This window comes from Festucalex cinctus, chromosome 5 (genome assembly GCF_051991245.1).
Source record: "Festucalex cinctus isolate MCC-2025b chromosome 5, RoL_Fcin_1.0, whole genome shotgun sequence".
Classification (NCBI taxonomy): domain Eukaryota; kingdom Metazoa; phylum Chordata; class Actinopteri; order Syngnathiformes; family Syngnathidae; genus Festucalex; species Festucalex cinctus.
The window spans coordinates 22,797,672-22,824,747 of NC_135415.1; the positions used below are offsets into that span (position 1 = coordinate 22,797,672).

The window sequence follows — 27,076 nt, forward strand, 5'->3', positions numbered from 1 at the left end:
ATTGCTGCAAAACGGAAACAGATAAAAACATACTTTTTTTTTCCTGATGAAAGAAGAGACTTTAATCTTTCTTTTGATGGGTTACATGCTTTTATAGCAATTGAACACAATATTCTGTGGGCCTTGCAAAATCAGTCAAAATCCAGTAAAACAGCCGGTAGCGAACGGGATTGTTTCTGTGAAAATGGCTGGGAGTGAATGAGTTAACAAGTAAGTGACCATACCTGAAGTAGACTTGTTGGAATATGAACGCGGACTCACACAACCTTTTGTTGTGCGAATCACATCCACATAATCATCTGTAATAACACACAGGAAATTCATTTACAACTAGTGATAGGATTCCACTTTAAAATCTAATATACAGGTATCCATCATGTGTTTCAGGTTTCAAGAAATAATATGACTATCATACATAGGCCTATTATACAATACATATAAACATTTTCTTACACTGCACGTTTCTTTTTAGCATTAATTGTACAAACATCACTGCACAACTGCAGAGCTGGAAAACAAGACATTTCACTCAATCATATAGCAAAATCCATTACCAGATACCATCTTTCACATTTTTTTTTTTTTGTATTAGATTTGAGTAAGTCTACCATGGATGTTGTTTTTTCCCAATCTTTACCTTTTTGCTGAATGATGTACACTAACCTTTAACTGAGATGACGGAGGCCTGAAGTTGTTCACATTTTGTTGTTCTGGGTTCCCTTGTGACTTTCCTGGAGAATTCGCTCACTGTGCTCTTGGGGTCATTTCTGTAGGTCGGCCAGTCCTGAGAAGCTTCACCACTCCTTCGTGGACAATGGCTCTCTTTGAGATCTTTCGGCCGGCTACATTTTGTCAAGAGTGGTTCGATTTCAGCGATTTCTTAACTGAACAGGTCTGGAGATGATCAGTCAGTGAAAATGAACTCAGCTTCCCAAAAAAAATGTGATTAGCTAACAAGGGTGGGGGCAATTACTTTTTCCATGTCTATTTCAGGGTTCTGCAACTATCTGGACTGTGGTACCTATTTTAGAGCAGTGATTCCCAACAACTGTGTAAATAATGTAGAAATAAATGTATTCATAGATTCATGTTCATCTATCTATGCCAATGATGTATAGTGACAGGCAAACTATTAAGTACTATTTTAACAGATGGCAGAAGTTTCAATTCATCTGGGCCTCCATCTGTTGAATGAATAAGAGAACAGAATCAAATAATAGCTTTATGTTCAACCAATTAAGTCCGTATTTCACATTGAGGAAGTGCGTATGGGAGTAAATTGAGACAAAAATCATCGTTGTAATGTAAAATAGGTGCCAAGGCTCGTTTAAGGTTTGGAATCACTCTACGAGAGGGATGGCCACAGTGAGAAAAAGCTACAAAATAACAATTAGCATAGCACAAGATTTCATTTATTTTGGACCAGTTTGGTTGTTTTTGCCAGCAGCTACAAGAAAATAAGTTGAAGAAAAGCAGCCGTGACATCGCAATCTTTTGTTTCTTTCCCCCTCTTCAAGACTTTGACGTTTTATTTTTCTTGTCTTCACAGCAGTAGTAGGAGGCTCATGAAATATTTGCCATTCAGTCGTGCATCAAGTTGTACCTCCGCTGTTTTATGCTGTTCATATCAATGAGGTTAGGGTGTGTAACTGTAATGGATTTTCACTACTTGGAGGAGAAAAGTCATTCATCTTGTCCAGACTAGATTTCGGCGGAATGACGTATGGAGTTGTTTTAATTACAGGCACCACTTGCAATCAAAATCAAAGCAAAAAGAGACAAAGTGGTACTCACCCATATACAGCCACTGCCATTGACATGGTTCCGGCTGCAAAAAGAACAAACTTCACTCACAGCGAGAGGCAAAGGTCACATTTAAAAGATTTTTCCCAGTCAATAGCACTCACGCGCAAATATTACACATCGCTGCCTGGTTCGACATCCAGCATCCGATTGTATCAAGCACAGACGACTGTTAGACTAGTGTTAATGATTTCAAATAGTGGAAGGAAAAGACTGGTTAAAATGTTTTCTGTTGGAACATCACAAGGACATGCATTGACTTCATGCGCGTTGTCAACTGTGGCAGCTCGATAGCAGAGGAAAAAATAAAAAATAAAAAACCAGGCTGGTTTGGTGTACATCTAACTGCCTCTTGACCTTGTTCATTCACATCGACTTGAATTGTAGTATGCTGGATGATGTTCCAAATCAACAAATACACTCCCTCCCAAAATAAATAAATACTTTAGTGTAAGATTTTAGCATGAGCATAAATTTGATATTTGATATTGTCTAAGCTTTTAAAAGCAAATGTTCACCTGTTCACTGCTTCAGTACTCTTTAAACATTTTTTATGGACAATTTCTATGCCTTTCTGTGACGCGTCCAGTCTCTCTGTTGGAACCTGCCCTTGACACACTGAAGTCCAAAGGCCAGCTTCCCTTCTGAGAAAGTCCCGTATGAAGCCTTCCAATGGTTCTGCTGTTTAAGTGTCAGCTATCGTCTTGTTGTCCTGATGCTAAAATATGAACAACAACTTAAACTGGAGATGTATTGGTCAACTCACAAAATTTGCAGTTCAGCTTGTTAGAGAACAGCAAGTTGTGCTAACACTTAACTCATTGACTGCCATTGACGGAAAAAGACGTCAAATAATGCATTTTTTGCTGGGCTGGCTGAATGTGTTAAACACAATGTGCCAATATTTTTTGTGATTATATTGCAGCCTCCTTTTTTCCTTTTTGTTTTTTTTTTTTTAAGGCAAATGTTGCTTAAAAATCCATCAATTTTGGTTACATCTCATCTTAAGTCATTGACTGCCATTGACGGAAAAAGACGTCAAATAATGCATTTTTGCTGGGCTGGCAGTGAATGTGTTAACGGACATTCCAATGTTTGACTCACGTGGTTCCTTGTCGAGATCATTACCTCCATTTGAAAAATTCTCCCAGTTCACGTTTTTCAAGTCATGTTGACCGTTGAGGGTAGAAAAAAACTCATAAAAACAAAGGAGGCAGTGGCCCTACACTATTGCAAAACACTGCAAAAGAGCAGTGCTGTATTCCCCTCCATGGTGCAGTGCATTGTTCAACGTCCCACGTACCTGTGGCTCTCTCAAGGACTACAGTGGTTGCGGTCCGAGTACGGCGAAAGAAAAATGAGCGCCTCTGTGGAATTAGAAGTGCTGGTTGGGAAGGTGTGAGCAGAATTCCTTACAAGTCTCTTCACACTCCATAAATCACTTAAGAGGCCAGCGTCCGGCAGTACATGGGCTCTCCTAAGACAAATTGGCGGAGCCTGGCCCATAGCGACTGGCCACCGTCTTATCGCCTGAGCGAGGAGAAACAAACAGTTACTCTTGCTGAAAGGGACAATACTTTTTCTTTGTTTCAAACTTGGCTTCATGGACTAAGCGGTTGGGAGAATGCAAACATCAAGAAGTCCCAAACTTTTTGGGTCTGGGCAAGCATTTTCCTGCCTTTTCCCACTGCCACTGAACGGGTTCAAGTCGACACAGGAACTTCTCGCCTTCAAGGGTATTCGCTTAGCTGCAACGGAGTTGGTCCGGACCTGAACTTGCAAAGTATTCTGCACTGCAAGGACAAAAGTGAAAGTTTAACACCCATCACTTTGCCCTTATTTTATACATCACACCAGACACAACAAAGTATCTGCTATATCTCACCTTTGCAAGATTCTGTATAAAAGCCACCAGCAGATCTCCTGTTTACTGATGAGCCAATTTTGCAGGATCTCGAGAAAGAGGCTTGAAGAAACGTCTTTTTGAAGCAGTGCATTTCACCACAACCACAATGATAGACAAACAGTTAAATGAACAGCTCCTCTGGCAGTGTTAATAACAGAATACAAGTCAATCAAAAGAAGGCCGATTGTTTGATTGAGCTCCTGAATTTGTTTCCTTTGAGGCAGCAGTTGAGCGTGTATATGATAATGTGTTGACTGATATACAGTGGTATGAAAAAGTATCTGAACCTTTTGGAATTTCTCACATTTCTGCATAAAATCACCATCAAACGTGATCTGATCTTTGTCAAAATCACACAGATGAAACAACAGTGTCTGCTTTAACTAAAACCACCCAAACATTCATAGGTTTTCATATTTTAATGAGGATAGCATGCAAACAATGACAGAAGGGGGAGGAATAAGTAACTGAACCATCACATTTAATATTTTGTGGCCCCCCTTTGGCAGCAATAAGTTCAACCAGACGCTTCCTGTAGCTGCAGATCAGTCTGGCACATCGATCAGGACTAATCTTGGCCCATTCTTCTTTACAAAACTGCTGTAGTTCAGTCAGATTTCTGGGATGTCTGGCATGAATCGCTGTCTTGAGGTCATGCCACAGCATCTCAATGGGGTTCAAGTCTGGACTTTGACTTGGCCACTCCAGAACCTGTATTTTGTTCTTCTGAAACCATTTTGAAGTCGCTTTGCTTCTGTGTTTTGGATCATTGTCTTGTTGCAGCATCCATCCTCTTTTTAGCTTCAACTGTCTGACAGAGGGCCTCAGGTTTTCCTGCAAAACATCCTGATAAACTTTTGAATTCATTTTTCCATTAATGATTGCAAGTTGTCCAGGCCCTGAGGAAGCAAAACAGCCCCAAACCATGATGCACCCTCCACCATGCTTCACGGTGGGGATGAGGTGTTGATGTTGGTGAGCTGTTCCATTTTTCCTCCACACATGACGATGTGTGTTCCTCCCAAACAATTCAACTTTGGCTTCATCAGTCCACAAAATATTTTGCCAAAACTTCTGTGGAGTGTCCAAGTGCCTTTTTGCGAACATCAAACGAGCAACAATGTTTTTTTTTTTAGACAGCAGTGGCTTCCTCCGTGGAGTCCTCCCATGAACACCATTCTTGGCCAATGTTTTACATATAGTTGATGCATGCACAGCGATATTGGACTGTGCCAGTGATTTCTGTAAGTCTTTAGCAGACACTCTAGGGTTATTTTTTACCTCTTTGAGTGGTCTGCGCTGAACTCTTGGCGTCATCTTTGGTGGGCGGCCACTCCTTGGGAGAGAAGCAACAGTGCCAAACTCTCTCCATTTGTACACAACTTCTCTGACTGTCGATTGATGAACATCCAGACTTTTAGAGATGGTTTTGTATCCTTTGCCAGTTTTATACAAACCAACAATTCTTGATCGCAGGTCTTCCGACAGCTCTTTTGAGCGAGTCATGGTGCACATCAGACAATGCTTCTCATCAAGACAATTCTAACCAGGTGTGTGTTTTATAGTGGGCAGGGAAGCTTTAAGCCACTCATCAGTGATTGGGCACACACCTGACTTAAATTGTTTGGTAAAAATTGGTTTCAATTGCTCTTTAAGTATCCTTAGGCAGAGGGTTCAGTTACTTATTCCTCCCCCTTCTGTCATTGTTTGCATGCTATCCTCATTAAAATTATGAAAACCTGTAAATGTTTGGGTGGTTTTAGTTAAAGCAGACACTGTTGATTCATCTGTGTGATTTTGACAAAGATCAGATCACGTTTTATGGTGATTTTATGCAGAAATGTGAGAAATTCCAAAAGGTTCAGATACTTTTTCATACCACTGTACACACATCCTTTACAGCAACAAAGCAGCAGGGAGAGAAAAGCAACATGACTCTTTTGATGATGAAATCACAAACACAAATATTGTACACGTGTTTTCTTCTTCTAGTCATTGAGCTCTTAACTCTTGGGCTGAGTACTGTTTTATTGAAAGCTCAAGGGTGAAATAAAGAACATCTTTTATTGTTTTTTTTTTTTGTTTTTTTTTTTTGCTCCCGTCCCACCCAAAACAAACAAAATCAAAAAGCAAACATCCGCTGTTGCAGAGTTGTCATATTAACAGAATACAAGCAAAGAGATCCTCTAGTGTTTAACGGAAACAAGAAACACACTTTCAAGAAACAAGAGTCTCATGTTTCAAGCATAAGACCATAAGGCTGACGTCCACTCGGGAGTAGGCTGCATGTTCATCTGTTTCCTGTGTAAAACTAAAACCACTATGCAATAATATAGACTCACATTATCTAATTTAATTATAAAGCTGAACAAAAAGAGTTTTAGGTTCCCTCATGAACTCCAATTCTCAGACAACCACTTTTAGTTTCGGAGCTCAAAAACCATTTAAGCACATACTGTATGTTAAACACTGATATAGCCTGAATGAAATTAAACTGTATTGAATACTGGTTCTGCCACTCTCGTTTTAAGTGGTCAAATAAAAATACGGTAGGTGCGCATAATTTTGACAAGGAGTAAAACTTTGAAGTGAAGGCGTCCTGCTGATATTCACGATGTTGAAGAACATGTAGCAGTTATGAGAAGGAAGTTTTTGGTTATTAAAGTGCTCCGACACGCCCACAATTAGCAGCAGTACATATATACATAATGTGGTTCCACATTCAAAACAATGGCTTGAATAAAAGAAAAAAAAAATCACCAATTTCATAGACTAACGTAACAAAACAAAGAAAAAAACTCTCAGTAGTTACTTCAACTAGACCTCCGGCTATGACAACATAATCACTTTAAAACAAGGAGGGGGAGAAAACCGCAAAAGTAAAAACAAACTAAAAGAATAATCATGCGGATTATTGTCATATTTTACATACATACAAAAATTACATTTCTATTGTGTGTTTTTTTGTGTGTGTGTGTTTTTTTGTTTTTTTTTAAGAATAGATTTTGTAAACACTGTTAAAGGTCCTTCTGGTTTCATTTCATCCACATTTTGGCTCCAGTCTGTAGAATATTCCTGTGAACAGTCCCTCGCACGCAAACAATTTTTTGGTTAGTTGGTTCCACTCATTCATTCCACTTCAAAACCACATGAATGGAAGAAACTGCACGTTGACAAGATGAGTGGAAGTGAGTGAGGTGATGCTTTACAAAATTGTGGTAAATACAGATAAATCATACATCTATTTCTTTAGAAAAGGAATATAAAGCAATCTAGTTTAACGGAGGGATGTGAGGCGTTAGCGGGGGAATGGACAAAGCTAGCTCTGAATATAGATAAGGCATAACATGGGCAGCGTTTGGGAAGATCTGGATTAGCGATCCACACGTTGGCTTGAGTCTTCTTGTTTTTTTCTTTAAAGGAAAGGAGGCGTTGAGGATTAAACGGCAAAGGTGTGTTGCGAACGGTGGTGAAGGACTGCGGACGTGGTTCAGAAGCCCTGCAGGAACTCCTGCAGCTGCCTTACGAGCTCCGTGTCCACAGTCTCCATGAGGCCGCTGAAGCTCTGGTCTCCCAAAAGGGTCTGCTGAGCCTTCAGCTTCTCGTACACAAACTGCTGCAGCGAGACACTGTGCACGGGGTCTTCCAGGGCCAACTGCAATACAACAACGCACAACTTTAAAAAGAAATGTATCAGTGAAGAAACTGCAGTTTTTGTAATTAAACAGCAAATCTCAATTTGAAGAGATACTGCTAAAAAAGCTGCTGGATAAGAAAGGCTGCATTGTGTTTTGTTAAGCCACAGATAATTTTTGGAAGAGAAAGAGAGAGAGAGAGAGAGAGAGAGAGAGAGAGAGAGAGAGAGAGAGAGAGAGAGAGAGAGAGAGAGAGAGAGAGAGAGAGAGAGAGAGAGAGCGAGCGAGAGAGCGAGCGAGAGAGAGAGAGAGAGAGATTTTTCTATGTTGGTTTAGGACACATAACGTAACCCGGGCTGATCGGCAATGGCGGGGAGGGATTTTACGATCATTCTTATGTGCCAGATGCATACTGTACGCCCACGGCAACATCTGAAAATATATTTTTTTAAAACGATCGCACCAATAATTTGTAGTTTATGAATGAATGACGTCGTTGTCATCCTCTCTGCTCTGTACAGCTTAACTCATTCACTGCCATTGACAGAAAAAGACGTCAAATGATGCATTTTTTTTTGCTGGTCTGGCAATGAATGTGTTAATGGCGCTCTAAACGCTTACTCTCGGTCCAACCTCGCTTCCTGATAATGTCATCTTTCTCGCAACTGTTAATATAACAACCATGTTCTTGGCGCAAATCCATTGCCATGTGTGGTAAATCAGGTGCAAATTTGCTCCAAGCTGTCAGTTTTGTGGGCGTGTTTGGGGCGGTATATGACTAGAGCAATATCCTTAGTGAACAGGTGGGTAACTGGGCGCAGACTGCGAGTGCAGTTATATATAAATATTTTGCACTTTTACCGGATGTAGCACACTTAGTGAATATACCCCTTAGAGTATAGTGTCTTTACTCCGTTTGTCATGTCTTTGTCACTTTTGTCATATCCAAATAAAACATAATTTAGTAACATTCTTGATCCTTCAGGATTTTTTTTTTTTTTTTTTTGGTCAAAAACAGGTCACTGACATGTTATGAGGACACCTAGCAACTGTTTTAAATTGCAAAATAAAATGCATGTCTCCTTTACATATTCAGTCTGGTTCAATTTTGAACACATTACTGCACGCAAGTATTGCTTTGATCAGCAGTTCACACATCACATCAACCATATTTCACAGTGATGAGCTGTGAAATGGCACATCAGCTTCTTTTAACCAATGTGTTAAGGGTTTTTGCTCTGCCAGTTTGACCACAGATAATGTGTCATTTTGTTAGACTATGAACACAGTGAGGTTATTTTTCACTGCAATGCACACACTCATGAAGATTTCATGAAAAAAAAAAGGTACAAGCCACAAGTGTGCCAATGTCATATGAGTGACACACTCAAGTGCTGCTGGTCACTTGTTGGTAAAGTAAATTAGTCATCGCCTATGCTAACTTTACCATTAGCTTATCCTTTTGTTGTGCCTGCAGTATTAAACTCCACAGTTTTGACTTAAATAAGATGTTAAGTCTGCTCTTCAATAAAATGCATCACTAACATGGCAGCCACACAGCAAGAAGCAGACACACAAAGATGCATGGCCAAGACAGCGCGGCAATAATTGCTTTCAGGACAAAAACATGACATCCTAATCTCTTTATAAATGGAAAGTTAAAAAAAAAAAAAAAAATATTGTAGACAGCTGAATCAAAGCATTCTGCTTGGTTGGGATGCATGATAACGTTTCCATTACGCATGGCGACGGGAGCAGCAGAGTGACAATTGCAAGGCCCAAAGGCACAGTTTGTGACGGGAATGAGCATAAACCAGATTTCCAACCAGTTCTCTGGCAGCCATAGAAATTATTTTCCCTCTTATTAATTCCTGCAAGGGATGTCAGCATAGTGTAGCTGTGGTTGTAGATACAAAAGACACCTTACAGTGTTTTAACACTCACAAACCGTAAGGTAGAAAGCAACAAAGATGAATTAAAACTTCCACTTTTGACATCCACCTCAAAACTTGAACTAAACAAATATTCAGCAGCTGTCAGTTATCTTATGATGCATGCAAGAGAAGCATAAAGAGAAGTTTTCAAATATAAATGCAACAGCTCAGATTATTTCTTTTTCCTTTTTTTTGTGAGTGAAAACACAAAAGCACAGAAATGTAGAATATAACTTACAAAGACTAGCGGAGCAACAACTGCACAATTTGCTGGCAGTCCTGTTGTAATACGCATCCAATCTTATAAATAACATGACATTTTATTTGAGTGCGATAGAATGACTTACAAATACAGCCAAAACTCCACAGTTAAAAAAAAAATAAAAAAAAATCCTTTACACTGGTAGACATTGAAGTTGTTCTCTTTTCAAGCAAACAAAACAAAACAATCCCATCATCTTTTGCTCTGGCCATCACAAAACCTGTTTAAACAAATGCTTTAAAGAGGAAAATAGCAATGTATATGTATAGCTAAACAATATAGAATGATGGAAAAAGATGATGCCAAAGACCTGGTTAATAATCAGTAGTGTACATTGAAGTATACAAGACAATTTATTTTTTAGGGCCATGTTGTTAGATGATTTGTTATACTTTCATTTTAAATCATAATCATGAACAATTAGAAAAAAAAATGCATTTGTAATCAAAAGTATTTATTTGTACCGAAAAGACTTTCAGTTTTTCACTATTTACGACGAGTTCACTCTCCCCCACGAATCACAGCGGTTTAATTGCAAAGCCTAGCGACTCAACCTTTGCTGACTTACTGGAGAAAGGAAAGGAAGTTGTTTGCAGAGCAATATTGCTGGAGGCTTTGTATAGATTGCTGTGGAATTAATAAGTGTACGTCTGTCCAAAAGGACCAAAAAGTAACTTACTGGTGGAATTAATCATTTGATGTTCAGTGAGATGAAGCCGTACGAGATTTGCTAACGTACTGTAATCGTGTGACTTTTGAGGACTCGTTATCCTTAAGATTTGCGTAAAAATCCAAATTGCACCACTTTTGGGACTCCGACTTTAATGAATATTTGTGTCCTGTTCTATGACTGAGTTTGTCCTTCTCCCCTTGACAAAGTAATTATGGTGTTGTTTCTCCGTCACTCAACCCTTTGAAACCAGGTCAGTGTACAGACCCATACGAACGGCGAGTGGCTCGCGTTAATCACCTAATCAGCTAAAGTTGCATTTGCCCTCACTGTAGACGTCCAAAAACAGAGGGGGAAAGGGTATGAAAAGACTCATTTGTAGCCCTTGGAGAGCAACATTATTGTAAATGGCAACTCTTGGTCCCTTGCCAATCATGACACTTGTACTGCTCATTTGCTTGCTGCCATTACAGAGCAATCAAACCCCTGAAGAGTGGCTGCTCGAGTGTCTTAATGAGAAAAGCATATAACCATCATAATTTACTAACTGACTAGTGTGTACTCTGCTCGGTTTGTGTTTGAAAAAGCATGACGACTGAGAGAATGATGTGCGTTTACTGGCTGAAACGTCAGGAAGCATTTTTGGCTGAAATTGTGATAAGATTTCTAAACATATAATCTACGTAGATGACATTTAATCTTTCATAAATGACACAATATTGCTTTGATTTATTTTTTATTCTGTCATGTAAAAATGTTGGAAGGAGAGAGCTATTTCATTTGCTCCCAAAAACGTATAAATATGTTCCATTTTAAATGTATTAAGTGTCCCAAAGATGTATTTATACATTTTGTATGTCTTTATGCTAGCGCATATAGAAGGATTTGATGCAGCCTCTCTGTGAATAATGATGAAACTTAGCTATATATATATATATATATATATATATATATATATATATATATATATATATATATATATATATATATATATATATATATATATATATATATATATATATAATGTAAATTTTTTCCTGATGAAAGAAGAGACTCTAATCTTTCTTTTGGTAGGTTCCATGTTTTTATAGAAATAGAACACAATGTTCTATGGACGTTGCAAAAACAGTCAAAATTCAGTAAAAACAGCCGGGAGCGAAGGGGGTTGCTTCAGTGAAAATGGCTGGGAGTGAATGAGTGAATCACAAAAGAGTCTCAAAGTGTTTCAAAGGCCCAAAATTGACAAATATTAATGACATCCACTGATCTAGAGTAAACATGCACCAAGAGGGGAAGAAAGGAAAGAGAGCTTGTGCCAGGGTGGATGTCTTGGTGGATCTCCTTCTCACAGTTACTAACATTTATAGATTCCTATTTATTAAGCCTGAATCAAAAGTGATTCTGCTGACAAGTTAAGGGGTGGACTATTTTGCAAAAAGTGTTTGGAGAACAGAATTTGATTAATTATTATACCCTTCCCACGTAGCAATCTTCTGTTTAGTGCATGTTCCAAAGCACACAGCTTAATTGAACAGTTTTGTTTCAAATGTGGCTTAAGTGAATGACCAACTCCGAGCTCCTTTTGAGTCTCACCTTGCTGTCATTTGCATGCAACGTCTGTTAGGAAAAGGCTGTAAAGTAGATTCAATTGCATTAAGATGTGGCTAGTCCTTGACTTAAGCTTCGACACTTAAGTTACACATCTCAATACAGTAAAATTCCCCCTAATACTTAGTGAATACATAAAACGCGTGTTTGCCGAAATGTCGATCTAGATGTAAATTTACACTCTAGTGTTTCAAACACAGGAGGGGATGAATAAGATTAAGCAAACAGATACAGGGGCAAAACTAACACCCTTGAGATAAAAGCAGAGAGAATGCTGAAGGGAACAGCTATGCCCAGAAATTCGCCAATCACAGGAGTGGAAACTACATATCTTGGGAATACAAGCACAATCCGTTGAATCCAAAAGGGAAGATGGAGATGAGCATGGCAGAAAGGAGAACAAAAGTGTGAGATTGAGGCAAGGAAAGGTGAAAAGGCGAGAAGCGCGAGGTGAGGGAAGGAATTATACATTCGGGGAAAAATAAGAGTACTGTATTGTGTAAGAACTTTGTAGAACATGTACAATTTTCCCAGTAGAGAAATTTCCTTGATCAACTATGGGGACCATTTATAATCATTTCATCACATTTTTGTAAGGCGCCACTGCAAAGTCTTAACAAGTACCACATATCACAGTAGCAAGAATAAAATAAGATTTTGAACTGATTGTTAAATTTATTTTAATCAATTCATCTTTGGTTTAGACAATTAACAAATTCCCCCACTGATATTAAATTCACAGAAATGAGACACACATGTCAATTGGCCTTGACTTTTGGCCAAAAATCTAATCAGTAAGTGAAATTTGAGGAAATCCTCCCATCAGGCTCGGGGTGTTACAACAGACTGGGGTGACCATAAAACCGCATCGCTTGCTGGTTGAGTGTTAGATTACATTTACTGATAATCACTACACAGATTTGCCACGTGTCGTCAACACAGTGTGTGTGCTGGGGCACATACACGCTCATGTGATGTAATGAGCTGTACGGCTGTCTGATGAATTCAAGCATAAACGAAGAAATGTTGCAGACAGCGTGGGGTTGACTGGATTACACGGCAGGCAGACATGTTAATTCTATTAGCTAATTTCTGACACGACATCTGGAAACCCCGGCCAGCCGCAAAGCCTCTGCCACAGCGCAACATGACTTCAACACAGTTCTTAAGCTGTCACGTTTGATGAAAAGTGTCATCCACTGTTATTGAATCTGAGCAGTTTGTCAACTCCCTGATGTAAGAAGTTTGAAATATACGAGGTGTCACTCACAGTGACTGACCCTCAGGGGATTGACGGGAGGAGATTTAGCCTGAGTGCTGTAATGACGCAAATCAATTAGTCAACAGACTGCATCCTTTAAACTGTTAGCTGACACTCAATGGCACTAAGATCACCAGGTGGCGTACTGAATTTGACTGCTGCATGCATGACTTATGTTTGAAACTTGAGGAAACACGTTTTAATATACTTGTGAATGAAGCAAATTAAAGATTGATCAGGGTGGCGTTAAAGTAATAGAGTATATTGCATATTGATATACCACAACTTTATATTTCAATATACTGTAAATCTATTTTTTAAGCACTGAGTATTGGTCACAGTATATTTGTACACATTTTGTGTGTTGAAAACACTTAAAATCTCAAAGTGGGCCAAATATTGGGATCTGTCTCATTTTTAAATACTAATAATTTAGATTTTTAAGGGTTGATGAAACAAAATGTTTAAGTTCTACATTTGGACGAAAAACTAAATTATAACTGTTACTTTATCTGCTTTGCATTTTGTAATGAGAAGTGCCATAGTCATTTTTTTTTAATAATGTACAACTCTGATAAGCCTCAGCATATGGAACAGATATCATGGATGTGGTTATCTAACCTTGGTGTAAAGCATTAGCATAGGCAAATAGAATGCCAAATGGGCATCAGTATGTTATTGATCATTTTTCATAGATGTGGCCCCATACAAATGCAATAAATCAATTGCCTGACACCAAACTGGGGTAGGAACAAAACGGTAAAAAAATAAAAATAAAAATGATGCATGTTTGGGCAATGTGACATGAGCAAACAGTCCATCCAAGTTTTTGATTGAATTGGACTGGCAGGAAGTTAGAAAATAAACTTGGTTTGTTTGTTTGTTTGTATGTAAGCAAAAGATAAATGCAACAGGAAGACTGGGGGAGGAAAAATATTCATTGCTGAAGAAGAAACCTGAAGTGTTCTACCCTTTAGTGGAGTGCGTCTACGCCTCTAAGGCAACCATGAGTGGAGCGAAACATGCACAAGTGACGCACAAAAACAATCTAGGTGGCGATACACAGCACAAACAATATGATAGAAAGCAACAAGTTGGGCTGAAGAGAGGCTTGAGGATGAAGTGGACTGGAGGGATGATGGAAAAACAACACCAATACCGAGTGGCCTCCATGGCTTTGACAAAGTCAAAGATAAATGGGGCAGATTGTTACAAGAGATTAATTGGAGGGGGGTAAAAGGAAGACATTTTTGGAATTGACTTGTGAGCAGAAGATGAAAATAAAAAGCATGAAGACGGTACATAAGATAAATTATAAACAGGCTGCATTTATACACTTTTTTTTTTTGGTCACTTTTACAACATTGACTCATTCACAAAAGAATTTTAGTATATGCGACCATGAAAATGAAAATGGCTCATTCACAGGGTGGAGGAATTGAGCATTACCTTACTGAGGATTGATTGAAAATGGGTTAGGCCCCTTAATGTAAAAAAAAAAAAAAAAAACAATTGGTGGAGACTGACCACAATAACCGCTCTATGATAATCACCCTAATAAATAAAAATAAATGAATATAAACCCATTGGGCCTCTGAGATCTGGAGACTTAGGTCAATTAGTAGAACCCAGAGTTTAAAGTAAACATGGTGATGTTGCATTTAGTTGTTATGCTGCACAAAAATGAAATAAGATGCAATTAGAAGTGAAGTCAGTCCCGAGTGTAAATGCTTTTAAACCCAGGTCAAAAAACTACTATTTCCCCCCCATAACCTTTGATTTGGCCCTAATCGTCAATTAACATCTCCAAAAGACATGATGTGAAAATGTTTACAAAATCATCACCATGTTTTTTCTTTTAATTACTTTAGAAAACTACTCTTACTTCTTGACTTTACTCTTACATGTTTTAAAGTCTTCTGTTCATGTGTTTTAATGTTATCAATGTATGTTCTTGTAGTAATATTTGTAAGCTACTTTTATTTTCTCTGCTTCGCTTGTGAAAGTATTGTGTCATTATTGCTTGTGGGAAGCACATTGAGTTGCCTTGTGTATGAAATGTGCTATAGAAATGAAACTATTTTCCTGCCTTACCTAATAAATGGTTGAACAGTGTCTAAATGTTAAATTATACATTGATGTGACATTGATAAAAAAAAAATGTCCTGAGAGATCAATACAGTCATTACACTAAGTGACCACGTCTAGACTTAATCAATGGTTGAGGTGAGATGTAAGAAGGGACCTAACGGGACATGATGGATTGTTCAACACTGTACAAAAACACTCTTCACTGCCTATCTGGGCTTTCTTTTATGGTCTCTTGATTTAGTAGGAGGATTACAATTTGATTGCAGTCATTTGCTCAGGAAATGAGGCTGCACAAATTGGAATATGTGTTCCTAATAGGAATTGGGAGAAGGCGTAAATGACTGTTACCAAACAGAGACTACTGGAAGACTGCATGCTTTCGATTACATGAGAAAAGCATGGTGCGGCCCGCATTTATGTGAAACCGTGACAACCTATATCTTGCAGAACAAGTATAAGACAGGTTCACATATGATTGAGAGCCTTTTGAATGAAAAGAGCTGGAAGTATATTTAAAATAATTCAACATCACAGACCTGTTTGCCTTCACTTTCATAGAGAGGGGAAAGTTACAGGCTACGGCCAAATTAAGATCCTCAACAAGGTTACTTATGTTAATTGAAAATGCACTCCGAATACAAAATGAAAGGTTGACCTTTTTTTAAGGATGCGGGGGGGCTTTGAGGCAAGTGTTCAGAAGGAGTCAATAAATGCGTATTCTAAGCAAAGATTGTTTCTTTTCTGCAACTAATGGGGCGTGTTAGTGATGAAGCACACAATTTCACTCAACTTTATAAGTGCACACTTATTTATTAAACAACAAGAAAAGAAAACAAAGCTATTTTAATCAATCCTGTATTTCCATGTCTGACAAAGCCAATGAGAAACACAAGCAGACTAACAACTTTTCCTGCCAATTATTCAAGGTGAATGTTTTATTAAAATGACTCCCATCTGTTCTCAGAAAATCCCAATTAGTCATATTGTCCGACGGCATACTCCGACAAGCACCTTATTCAGAGAACGAGGAATACTTTATAAATCCCAGTGGAGTTTTATACTTGCAGCTCCAATTACTTATCTCAAAGTCCTTTGAGCAAACAATCAGCCAGAGATTAGTTTGTACTGTAATGAGCCACGTGCACCACATCAGTAATTACGATTTATTAGGATCAATTTAACAACTGAATTGTCTGATCAGATATTAATGACACTCATTAGCTTAGTGAGGGAAATACCCCTGAATACCTAAACCCGAGAATAAGAACTCAAGACAAGAGCATAGATGTGTGGAGGCAAAATGATTATTGCGCTGCTTGTGGTAAGTGGCTCTCATGTTGAAATCTTACGAGTGCATATGCCAGAAGGCAGCATCGATTGATCTTCATCCATACAGATAAGGTGGAGACTGAAGAAGATACTGCTGGGTGATGCGAACAAAAAAAATTATGATTCCATTTGATATTGTGGTTCTGTATGAAAATGCCATTGTGGGCATCATGAATACATAGTTAACTCTGAAGATGGTAAACACCAGCGTACAGTAGTTGCAAAATTTGCAACAGCGTGTGGGAACTGACACGATCAAATGGCAATGGCGAGATGGGAACTCAATGAGATGGTTGCGCATTGCCTCCGGCAGCAGAATGGAGAATCTTTATATGTGCTGGGGTAGAATAGCAGTCAGCGAGGTCTGTAATTCAAAAAAATCACATTATGCTAACACTGGCGGTCTGCTGAGATTGGGAGCAATAACAGAGCAAAACGCAAACGCCTTCATTACAAATGCCTTCTGTATCCCAGGGTGAATTCATAATGCACAAAAAGTCATTTCATATGAGTATACATCTCCACAGGAGTGACAGATGGGCTTGAGGAGGTTAATGGTTCATTAAAATAAGAATAAAGGGGGTAAAAAGCTAATGACAAAAACACTCATGAGTAATCACTCATCCATTGACTAACATGAACAAAAATCTGTGCCTTCAGCATAGACATACTGACACATTAACGTGACGCAAAAATAATGCATTCTATAAGCTTAACTCAGTGATTCCCAACCCATGTGCCAAAAATGGGAGTGGAAAGGTTCACTAAAGCATAAAAAGTACAAATAGGATGTCCGTTTTATGCACGTATGCTGGTCTCACTGTCGCCTGCTCCGTTATGTGAGTAATGAAAGGCACTTGCAACAGGCATCTGGTGCCGTTTCGCCAATCTGTACGTTTCTGGCGGGGCGTACAAATATTCGCACAAACGATAATAAGCAAGCATGGAAAGAGCAACAATGAGGAGGCCCACAAACATGCACTTTTGCAAGCATTAGCGCTACTGTCCACTCTGCTTTGCATCATATTAACTCTTCACTGAGGGCGAGTGTGAGTGAGCGAATTTCCACAGTCATCAGAACACAACTCCCCTGCTTGCCACACTGGCTCTCACTAAACGTCACAGCCAGACTGCACTACTCTAATAATAAAAAAAAAAAAAAACTATGTGTGCTTTATGGACCAAACAGAACACAGACGAACCGAACCGAAGCAGACGAACCAAACGGTTTGAATGGATTAAAAACAAAAACATTGCACCGTTTGCTGCTATGAAAATTTATCCAATTTCACTCCACTGGTCCAAACAATATTTATTTGCTAATAATGTATCTGTGTTCATCTATCTATGACAACAGTTAACAGTGTTTGAGTAAAGTGATGTGTCATTAGATTTTGTTTTGAAGTTGGCTTCACCATGTCGGTTGCATGTTCCGTCATGGATAGCAAGAGCAATTGTTACTGCTGCTAGCATGACTTGTCTTGTCCAAGATGCACATGAGAACAAGTTTTTGAAGCAAGGTAATTTACATGACATAAATTTGTGAAATTAAACAAGTTACACATAGTCATACCATTACCGATCAGCCATTCCAACTTTGTGCTGAAAACAATATGGATGGTCCATTTAACAGTTTTTGACTCATATTAGGAAACCATTATATGCCTGCAGTTTCTGACTTTTTTTTTTTTTTGTAAACGTCATTAACAAAATTATGGGGCTGTGTTGAAGTGGTGCTTTCAAGAGACACTACTGACTTTGCCAATGTTATTTGTACCCAATGGAGCAGGTCTTTCATGTTGCTTACCCCTCTTGTTGTTTGATGCTGCTGTCCTTTAGATGAAGAACAAGAATCAAAGGATGCATTATGTACTGTGTGCCAAAGAAGCAAACACTTTCATATAACCATGACTGGAACCCTCAAATCAAAGTGAGACATCTCATGCCAATAGGATAAAGGGGAATAAGTCAGGAAACATACAGTAATCCCTCCTCCATCGTGGGGGTTAGTTTCCAGGCCAGCCCTATAATAAGTGAAGACAAATTTGTCGGCTGTGAGACGTCACTCCCGCGGCAACTTGACAGCATGCATGGATTTTTGTTTTTTGTTTTTTCACTCACTCATTCACTTAAGTAAGCTTGTGTGAGTGCTGATAATTATGCCGATAACTCTTTATTATCTGGTTTATCTGTATGACATCAAATTGGTTGATAATTGTCGATAATTAATGGCCACAAATATCGTGCATCCCTAATAAAAGCATTATCCAGTCAGTATAACAGTACGTATACAATCCTTTGTCGACCCATTTTTTTACTTTTTTTTTTTTTTTTTTTCCCCACCAACTTGGCATGGGCAGATATTGGATTGTGACGTATAACAACAGTGAGCCAAAAATATTGCAGTATTAAGATTAGAGCAAGAAAGAAAGAAAAAGGAACACACTTTTTCTGTTTTAATTCTTAATAGTAGGTCACTTGTGTCCCATCATGTGTGTGTGTGTATATATATATATATATATATATATATATATATATATATATATATATATATATATATATATATATATATATATATATATATATATATATATGTATGTATGTATGTATGTATGTATGTATGTATGTATGTATGTATGTATGTATGTATGTATAGTTGGCATCCTGTTGGTTCATTTCATTTCCCAAAATGTACACACACACAAAGAGGAACACACATCCCACAGTCGCTTTGAAAGATGTGCTAAGGGGCCAGTCTGACACCTCAGGCTTTTCAAAGTCATTTGATATTTATTCCACTCTGTGCACCCCAAAAATAGTTAAATGCTCTTCTTACCGTAGGGCATTGAGTCAAAATGATTGCTTCATAAGAGCTGGGATGTTATTTGAGTTTTGAAAAGTTTTCAGGGGATTGTTGATATGATCAACAATAAGTGTAAGACAGGTCTAAGATTTATTAAAAGTTAACCGTAAAAGCTGTTAAATTCATTGTTACGTTGCCCAAGGGTTGAACATTTACACACACACACGCCCCCACACCCCCACATGCATTCATAAGTACTCTCTTTGGGTACAAATTTTTTATATGATACAAACAACTAAATCAAAGAGGAGACTTTGAATGCAGGCTACAAGAATGGCTGTTAACAATGCTCATTTGAATAGACTACCCAAACTTTAATGGTGACCTTAGCAGGTACCCCTTTAAAATTTCCCACAAAGCACAATCTTACCGTTACCCTGAATGAAAATATCCATTAGAAATGTAAATTGCTCCTTTTATGTCCAGAATATGGCTTTAAGTTCTCTTAGTCTCTCGTCAGCAAAAGTGTTTTTTTTTTCACTCCTTTGGGTCCACTTTCTAATTTTGGAATAAATAGCACATTAATATGCATTTCTATTAGCAACTTTAAAAGTCCTCCAAACGTTAGTAGAAGCTGTGTGCCTGTGTATGCTGCACTTTGGCACACAAGTTTTCCTTTTCTGTATACAAGAACTAAAATGCTTCAAAGATACATTTTTAAATAAACCCATTAAAAACCATTGTAACCCGACTCCGACCTATTATTAGAATACTTTTGGATGGAGACTTGTATTAACCAACACAACAATATCTCTGTATTATTTAGAACCAGCACAATAGTGTAGTACTTATCAGGTCTGATTCAAAGTCAAGACGGTTCCAATAGAGTCAGGCCGTCCTATGTGGAGTTAGTATGTCCGCCCCATGCTTGCACCTCCAATATTCCAAAAACATGCATGTCAGGCTCATTTAATACAAACACTGAATTGTACATAGGGGGGATATGCTGAGGTATGAACGGATTGTTGCCTATACTGTATGTGCCCAGAAAAAGGCTAGGGATCACTTCAGGATTTACTCCACCTCTGATCGAAAGTCAGCTGGACTAGGTTCCAGCTCACCCGCAACCCTAATGAGGACAAACGCTAGAAAATAGAACAATGCCTCTACTTCAGTGTGAAATCCAACATAAAAAATTACTTAACAACTACAGAATATTTTATATTTTATTTTTTTTAAACGGGATCTTGGCTTGAAGAACTATTCCTGGACTGGATCTCTAACTTTTAACCGAGTCAGTCCTAAATAACACCATGTAAACTTTCCACAAAAAGAATCCATGTCACTCCATCGTTAATATATGCAATCACAGAGTCGATCACACTAAACTTTGCCAAAGATAGCGTCCCTGTTAATACACTGCAAAAACAGTCGTATTAATGTATGGTAGAAGCATGACAAACACTTCACAAGGCTAAATAATACACTAGAAATAGCTCTCTATCCCTTGGTGCATGTAAAAGGGCATGTCGAAAGCCTGATGTTGGAGAAGGGCTTATTTGGTCGAGGAATTTAATTAGGCAACATACCTTACATTTACCTGCAGTACAGTACTGTATAATACATGCTGGATTTTCTTTACATTTCTAAGGACAAATATGTATGCTGTATGGAAGCAGCACGTTTCATCCATGTTATAAACAGTGGCAGTTTTACTGTTACATATTTTTCCTAAAGCATGATCGGAAGGAATAGGATTTTTGTTAATTTACTTAGGTTAACATTTAAAAAGTTGCATTAAAGTACATTAAGGATTGTGTTAAAAGGGACACTTCAAGTTTTGACAATGTCAGTCATTTGGGGGCGAGGGGGCATGTTGGTGTTCAATTAAAACCAGAAATAGAAGTGATTTTTTTTTTTTTTTTTTTTTGGAGGGGGGAATTTGAGATTCTATTTTAAGGTCCTATTTGCCAGTACAAATGCAATGTAAAAGGTTTTATGAGGATACAGAACAATTATCCCCAGTCCCAATTAAGTGATTCCACTTATGCATGGTATTTTGCACCAAACTACTCGACAAATCCCAAAGAGAATCAGCAGCAGAAAGTCAAAAAGTCCTTGAAAATGTCAAAGGCAGGCTTTTCCCTCAAATTCTTCTCCTCAAAGTGCTTCACACAGACACACACTCACACACTGACTCCCTCACACACAAGCATACACATTATCAAGCAAGGAGAGGTGCTACTTTTGAGTCTCCTCTATTCCCTGGAGCAAGAAGTCAGCGTCTGGGATGAGGTGATAAGTGCACTGGGAAGCACGTACATACACACCTACTCCCTTAGAAGAACAAATGGTTCGGGATGAGAAAAAAAGACAGTACCGCTGTACTTCCTCAACCAAACTGCAACAAAATTAACTAGTTTGAACACACGGATTCATTTCAAGTATATGCACAAACGACATTATGTTTAGAAGGTGATGGTGTTCATATTGCACAATGTAACAGTGTGGGATTGCAAAGAAAGCTAATCCCATACAACATACATGATCATATTTTCCGCAAAGGGTCTTTGTGTTCACTTCTTACAAAAGAATCTTATCTGTACTCTTTCAACCTTTAGGCTCACATTAGTTGACTGTAAGCGTGCTACCATGACTCATCATGTCGAGTTGAACTTAAAGTGATGATGCAGCACTGTGGCAGCTACTAAAATCTCAAAATGGGTACTTAGCCTGAATGCGAAACCAAATTCAAAACTTGGTTACTTGCTAGAACCAAAACCTTCGAAATGTATCATGTATTGCAATAAAATCAGTGCAACCTGTGCATAAAATAAATATAAGAGATGAGAGAGAAAGAGAGAGAGAGAGAGAGAGAGAGAATGGGAGCATAGAGGACATGTAATTTACCACAACAAATACGAACCAAAAAGACATTTGCCTGGCCTGCTTGATTATAATCAGTAAATTATAGTCACAAAAAGTTTGGAAAGGTCAAATGTAATTAAACTTTAAAGGTTATATTTATATTTGGGTTCACCCTGAAATTCCATACATAAGATGATTAATCAACAGTCAATTCCACACAATGGGTGAATAAATTATTACACTGCTCTCCGATGAGCCTAAATGTACATTAAATGCATAGGTAATTATAGGTTTGTGCTGAATGCATATGTCTTGCCCCCTATCATAAAAATGTTAGAGGCATTTTAGGGAAAAAATAAAAAATAAATAAATCATATTATGGAGAGAATGGTTGCGAGTATCGTGTGCATGCGTGTGTGTTGTTTGACTGACTAGTTTCTTCCTCTTGTCCTGTTCGGTCGGCGGCTCCTCATCATCACTCAGCTTGGGCTCCTCAAAATGGCTCATCAGCATGCAGCTGCAAACACAATAATATTCAACTGAATATTAATAACCATACATATACTTGCACTGCAAGAGACCACTTCAGGACAGACACTATGCACATGCACACACAGGCGCCCAAATAATGGCGTTTGCTATTCATATTGTTTAATTGGAATGCAGAGGGAAAACATAAGAAGCCTTCTGAGTCTTGTGTCCTTGCAACTTTATTATGAAAAGAAAAGAATGTGCACCCCCCCCCCCCCCAATCTGATCTGACTTTTGTCGATTTTGACGATAAAGCTCGTATTTCACTGAGTGGTGCAAGTTTGGGAGCGTCCGCACACGTAGCGAGTGTTGCTTTTTCTACTGGCTTCCTAAAGCGCTATAAAACGTTGCAAGACTTCTTGTCACACACTCTCTCAAACTCTCTTTTTACTCTCAAACCCCTTTTCTTGTCACAATCAAATTTTGAATATGTTTCAAATTTCTCCGCAGGTAAATGTAAACTTCAAAGATGTTACGGTTAACACAGTCAGTCCAAATCACATTGGGTTCGTGAAGTTATTTTGAATTAAATTAATGTTATAATAAATAATAGGCACTGTAAATATTTTTCCAATAGTGTAAATTATGTTTTGCATTCACAAATTTCACGGTCTTTGCATGTATGGGTGTTGCCATTGTCGAGTGACGTCAGATTGAAGCCAGTTGGTTAGAAGATGAATTAGAAGATAAATAGTTGCATCAAAGTATGATAAATACATTACTTCAACATTTATTCAGAGCAACATTGCAAATGGAGCTAGTGAGTGTGTGTAATGCTAACAGGCGGTGAAGAAAGATTTTGCGTTGTTTAATTAATCACAGCTGCTTTGGGAGTCAAATAAGTGGATGTGTGTGAAGCAGGCAAACAGATTGACAGCTAAAATCAAATCACTTAATCAAAGCAGCGTTGCGAGTGGTGCAAGTGGGTGTTTGATCTAACTCCACAGTACGCATGGGCAGTTTATTGCATGCTTTTTAAGTCTAAAACTAATACATGTCACTTGGTTGTGAAGCACAGAAGCATCAGAATGCATCAAGAGTTAGATGCAGAAACATCAAAGATAACCTTTCTGTTAAAGCTTTGAGTTTGTTTTTCCCTGGTACATTGAGAGTGAGAAAAGAGCAACACCGACAGCAGGGAGAAGGGCGCCTGCACGAAGCTTAGAAATTAGTCTGATGTTTCAGTGAGACAGAGCACAGACATACTCAGAAGCGGCAGATTCACTTTCAAAGGACGACGGGATATTCCCTTCCCACGCCAAGCTGATGTGCATGGGACATTTTCTCTTCAACTGATTGACTTTGACAAAAATGTGCTGCCGCCGGTGCCGCTCGCCCTCCCTCAGCCCATCAGTCACTCGCCAGGACTAAAGGAGCACACTTTCAACCTTGTGCTTATCATGAGAGTTCTGCCAATCATGGCTTAATGAAAAGATGCAGGGAATGGGAGTTCTATTTCGTCCCTCCCGACCGCCAGAAGGCGGTGCTTTAAGCACTGAATGTTCCTTTCGCGCATGCGCAGTTCGAGTAATGCATACCAAATTAGTCACCTGTGACCCCTGGGTGACCCTAGAAGGGTATAAGTTCCGGTGTCACCCAAGGTTCGTTTCCTCTTTTCTTCTCGCGTGGCGTATGCATACGACACATTTTCGAAGAGTGTAAGAATTGGGATTTGTATTTATCCTCTTGACCGCGCCGCTTGGAGCCTTGTGACCGGATCGGTCGGAGCTGCGTAGTTCGCCCTCCAAAGGCTGCGGCGACGGTGTTTTTTCTTTCCTTCGTTTGTGACCCGACGTGGTCGCGTATTCTAACCTCCCGTGGGGTAAGGTTATTGACTAATTTCCGCGTTTACTGCGGTGTTTTGAGTTTTTTTTTGTGTGGCTAGCCTCGCGTTAGCGCCCTGGCTACCACGGCTCGTGGTTTACCTAATTTTTCCTCCGCTGGCTTTGGCAGCGTTAGCGCTTCTCTCCGACGGTGTTGCCGTTTGGTTGTTGCTTTTCTTTTTGTGCCTTTGCTGGTGAGAGCAGCGTCAGCGTTCCCGCTCCCAGCTTACGGCGTCGCGCTTCGCTCGATTGTTTGTCTTACTTTTTGTGCGTGTCCCGCCTGCGGTGCGCACCTGGCTTGAGCTGTGCAGGTGGCGTTCGCGCCCCTTCTCTCAGCTTGTCGCCGCTTTCGCGACTGCTGTCTGCCCCTCCCGCCCGTCGGCCGCTCCGTGTGCGTCTGCTGCGCAGGTGGCGTTCGCGCGCCTTCCCTCAGCTTACTGCTACTGTTGACAACTGGCTGTCTGCCCCCGCCCTCCGTCGGCTGCTCGGTGTGCGTCTGCTGTGCAGGTGGCGTTCGCGCCCCCTTCCCTCGGCTTATCGCTGTTTTACCGGCTTACTGTTTGCCCCGACTCACGCGTCGGCTGCTCGGTGTAGGTCTGCTGTGCAGGTGGCGCTCACGCCCCCTTCCCTCAGCTTCCCGCTCATCGCTGTTTGGGCCTCTTTGTGCTCACAATGGAGGACTCCCATTGCTGCGTGGACTGTGGTATCCTCTTTGAGGCCTCCGATGTCCTGGACGATCGCTGCCCGAGGTGTCTTGTCTCTGACCGTGCCGGGGATGGCCGGGCCTGCAGTCCTGGTGTCAGTGACCCCAGTCCACTGGGTCATCTGTCGTCCTCCCAACAGAGGCGCCGGAAACGTCTCGGTGTGTCCTCTGCTGTACATGCCCCCCCCAGGAAGAGGGCGGCGCAGCGACGACTTGCTTCGGAGGTTGGGCACCTTCAGGCTGAGCTGGCAGAGGTGAGATCTCTTCTGCAGGACCGTCACCCTCCCGCACTTACGGGGGGGCCGGGACCACCTGCCCTGCCCATGCCGCGACCATCCACCCCGCCCATGCCAGTGCTTCCTCCTGAGGAGGACGCCATTTCCTTGGCAGCTTCGGCTTCCTTTTTTCATGACGACGACCGTGACCCGGGGTCTGTGGTTTTGGGACCAAACTCTCCAGCGTCCGCTCAGAGTTCGTCCAGTGAGGCGGGGGATGGTTCTATACGGGCTGTCCTGCGCAATGCCTTGGACCTCCTGCGTTTGGAGGTGCCTCCACAGGCTCAATCGGCGTCTGAGAGCGCCTTCTTCCGGCGCAGGCGCCCTTCCTCGGCCTTTTCTGTCCCCGCATCTGAGGACTATCTGCGGGAACTCCATGCTTGCTGGAGGGATCCTGGGGCTCTCTCCCGTCCTTCGGCTGATGGCCGTGATTTAGCATCTATGCACGGTGCTGCTAGTGTTGGCTTGGACCGGATGCCTGCTGTGGAGCCAGCTGTCGCATCCCTCATTGTGTCCCCGGAGGAGACCCTTCGGCCATCTGTGCGATGTCCTCGACCCCAATGTCGTGTGACTGACGACCTTCTCACACGGGCCTATGGCGCTGGTGCACGTGCTGCTCGCATTGGGAACTCTTTGGCTCACCTCATGCTTGCTCTCTCTACATCCCTGCAAGCGGACAGGGTGGAGGCTGCTGTGTCCTTCAGTGATGCAGCCCTCCAGGCTTTTGCCCTCATGACTAGGGAACACGGCCGACTCATGTCCTTCCTAGTGCAGGCGCGCCGCCAGGTGTGGCTAGCGCAGTCCCCCTTGTCGGAGGCCTCTAGGAGGGCCCTCCGTAGTGTTCCTGTGGAGCCGGGGGAGCTTTTTGGTTCTGCCGCTGTGGGTGCACTGGAAAGGACGGTTAAGGCTCATGAGACCAGGAAGCAGCTTTCCAGCCTCAACAGGGCCCTGCCTCCCCAACGAGGTAGGCCTGGGGCACCCTCTGCTTTTCATCGCTTTCCTCAGCCCCGACCTGCCGAGGCTTATGGCACCCGGCGACCCCCGCAGAGGCCCGCCGAGGACTTTCGCTCCTCCACCCGCTTGCCTTCAGGGCAACCACGGGCTGCAGGCCCCACCCGCCGTCCCTCTCGGGCCCCTAGGGGCCGGAGGGCCAGGGACTGAGGCCTTGGGGCCGGCCGTCGGACATTTTTCCCACCAGCAGCTCAGTTACTGGGCTGCTCGTGCCTCAGACCCATGGGTGGTCTCCATCTTGACCCACGGGTACGAGCTGCAGTTCCGACGCCGGCCTCCTGCTTCCTGTCGGGTCAGGATGACTCTCATCGCCGACCCGGCAAAAGCCTCGGCTCTGGACCAGGAGCTGTCCGCCCTCCTCGCAAAGGACGCGATCGAGGCCGTGGACCCCCTGGCACAGCCCGGGGGCTTCTACTCGACGTACTTCCTTGTCCCAAAGAAGACCGGTGGATACCGACCGATACTGGACCTGAGGGGGCTCAACAGACATCTCAAGGTATTGCCATTCCACATGCTAACCACGAACGACGTCTTGCAGTCGCTCGCCCAGGGGGAGTGGTTCA

The 27,076-nt window shown here is 40.9% G+C and overlaps 1 protein-coding gene across 1 annotated transcript in view; it reads right to left on the minus strand.

The window, feature by feature from the left end:
* Positions 1-5,682: 5,682 nt before the first annotated feature.
* ipo11 (importin 11) overlaps positions 5,683-27,076 on the minus strand; it is an 87,156-nt gene continuing 65,762 nt past the window's right edge. Inside the window, exons 29-30 of the mRNA XM_077522719.1 lie at positions 22,603-22,687; positions 5,683-7,364 (exon numbers count right to left, since the gene is read on the minus strand). Coding sequence (XP_077378845.1) covers positions 7,200-7,364; positions 22,603-22,687 — 250 coding nt within the window. The 3' untranslated portion in view covers positions 5,683-7,199. The remainder of the gene's footprint in view (positions 7,365-22,602; positions 22,688-27,076) is intronic.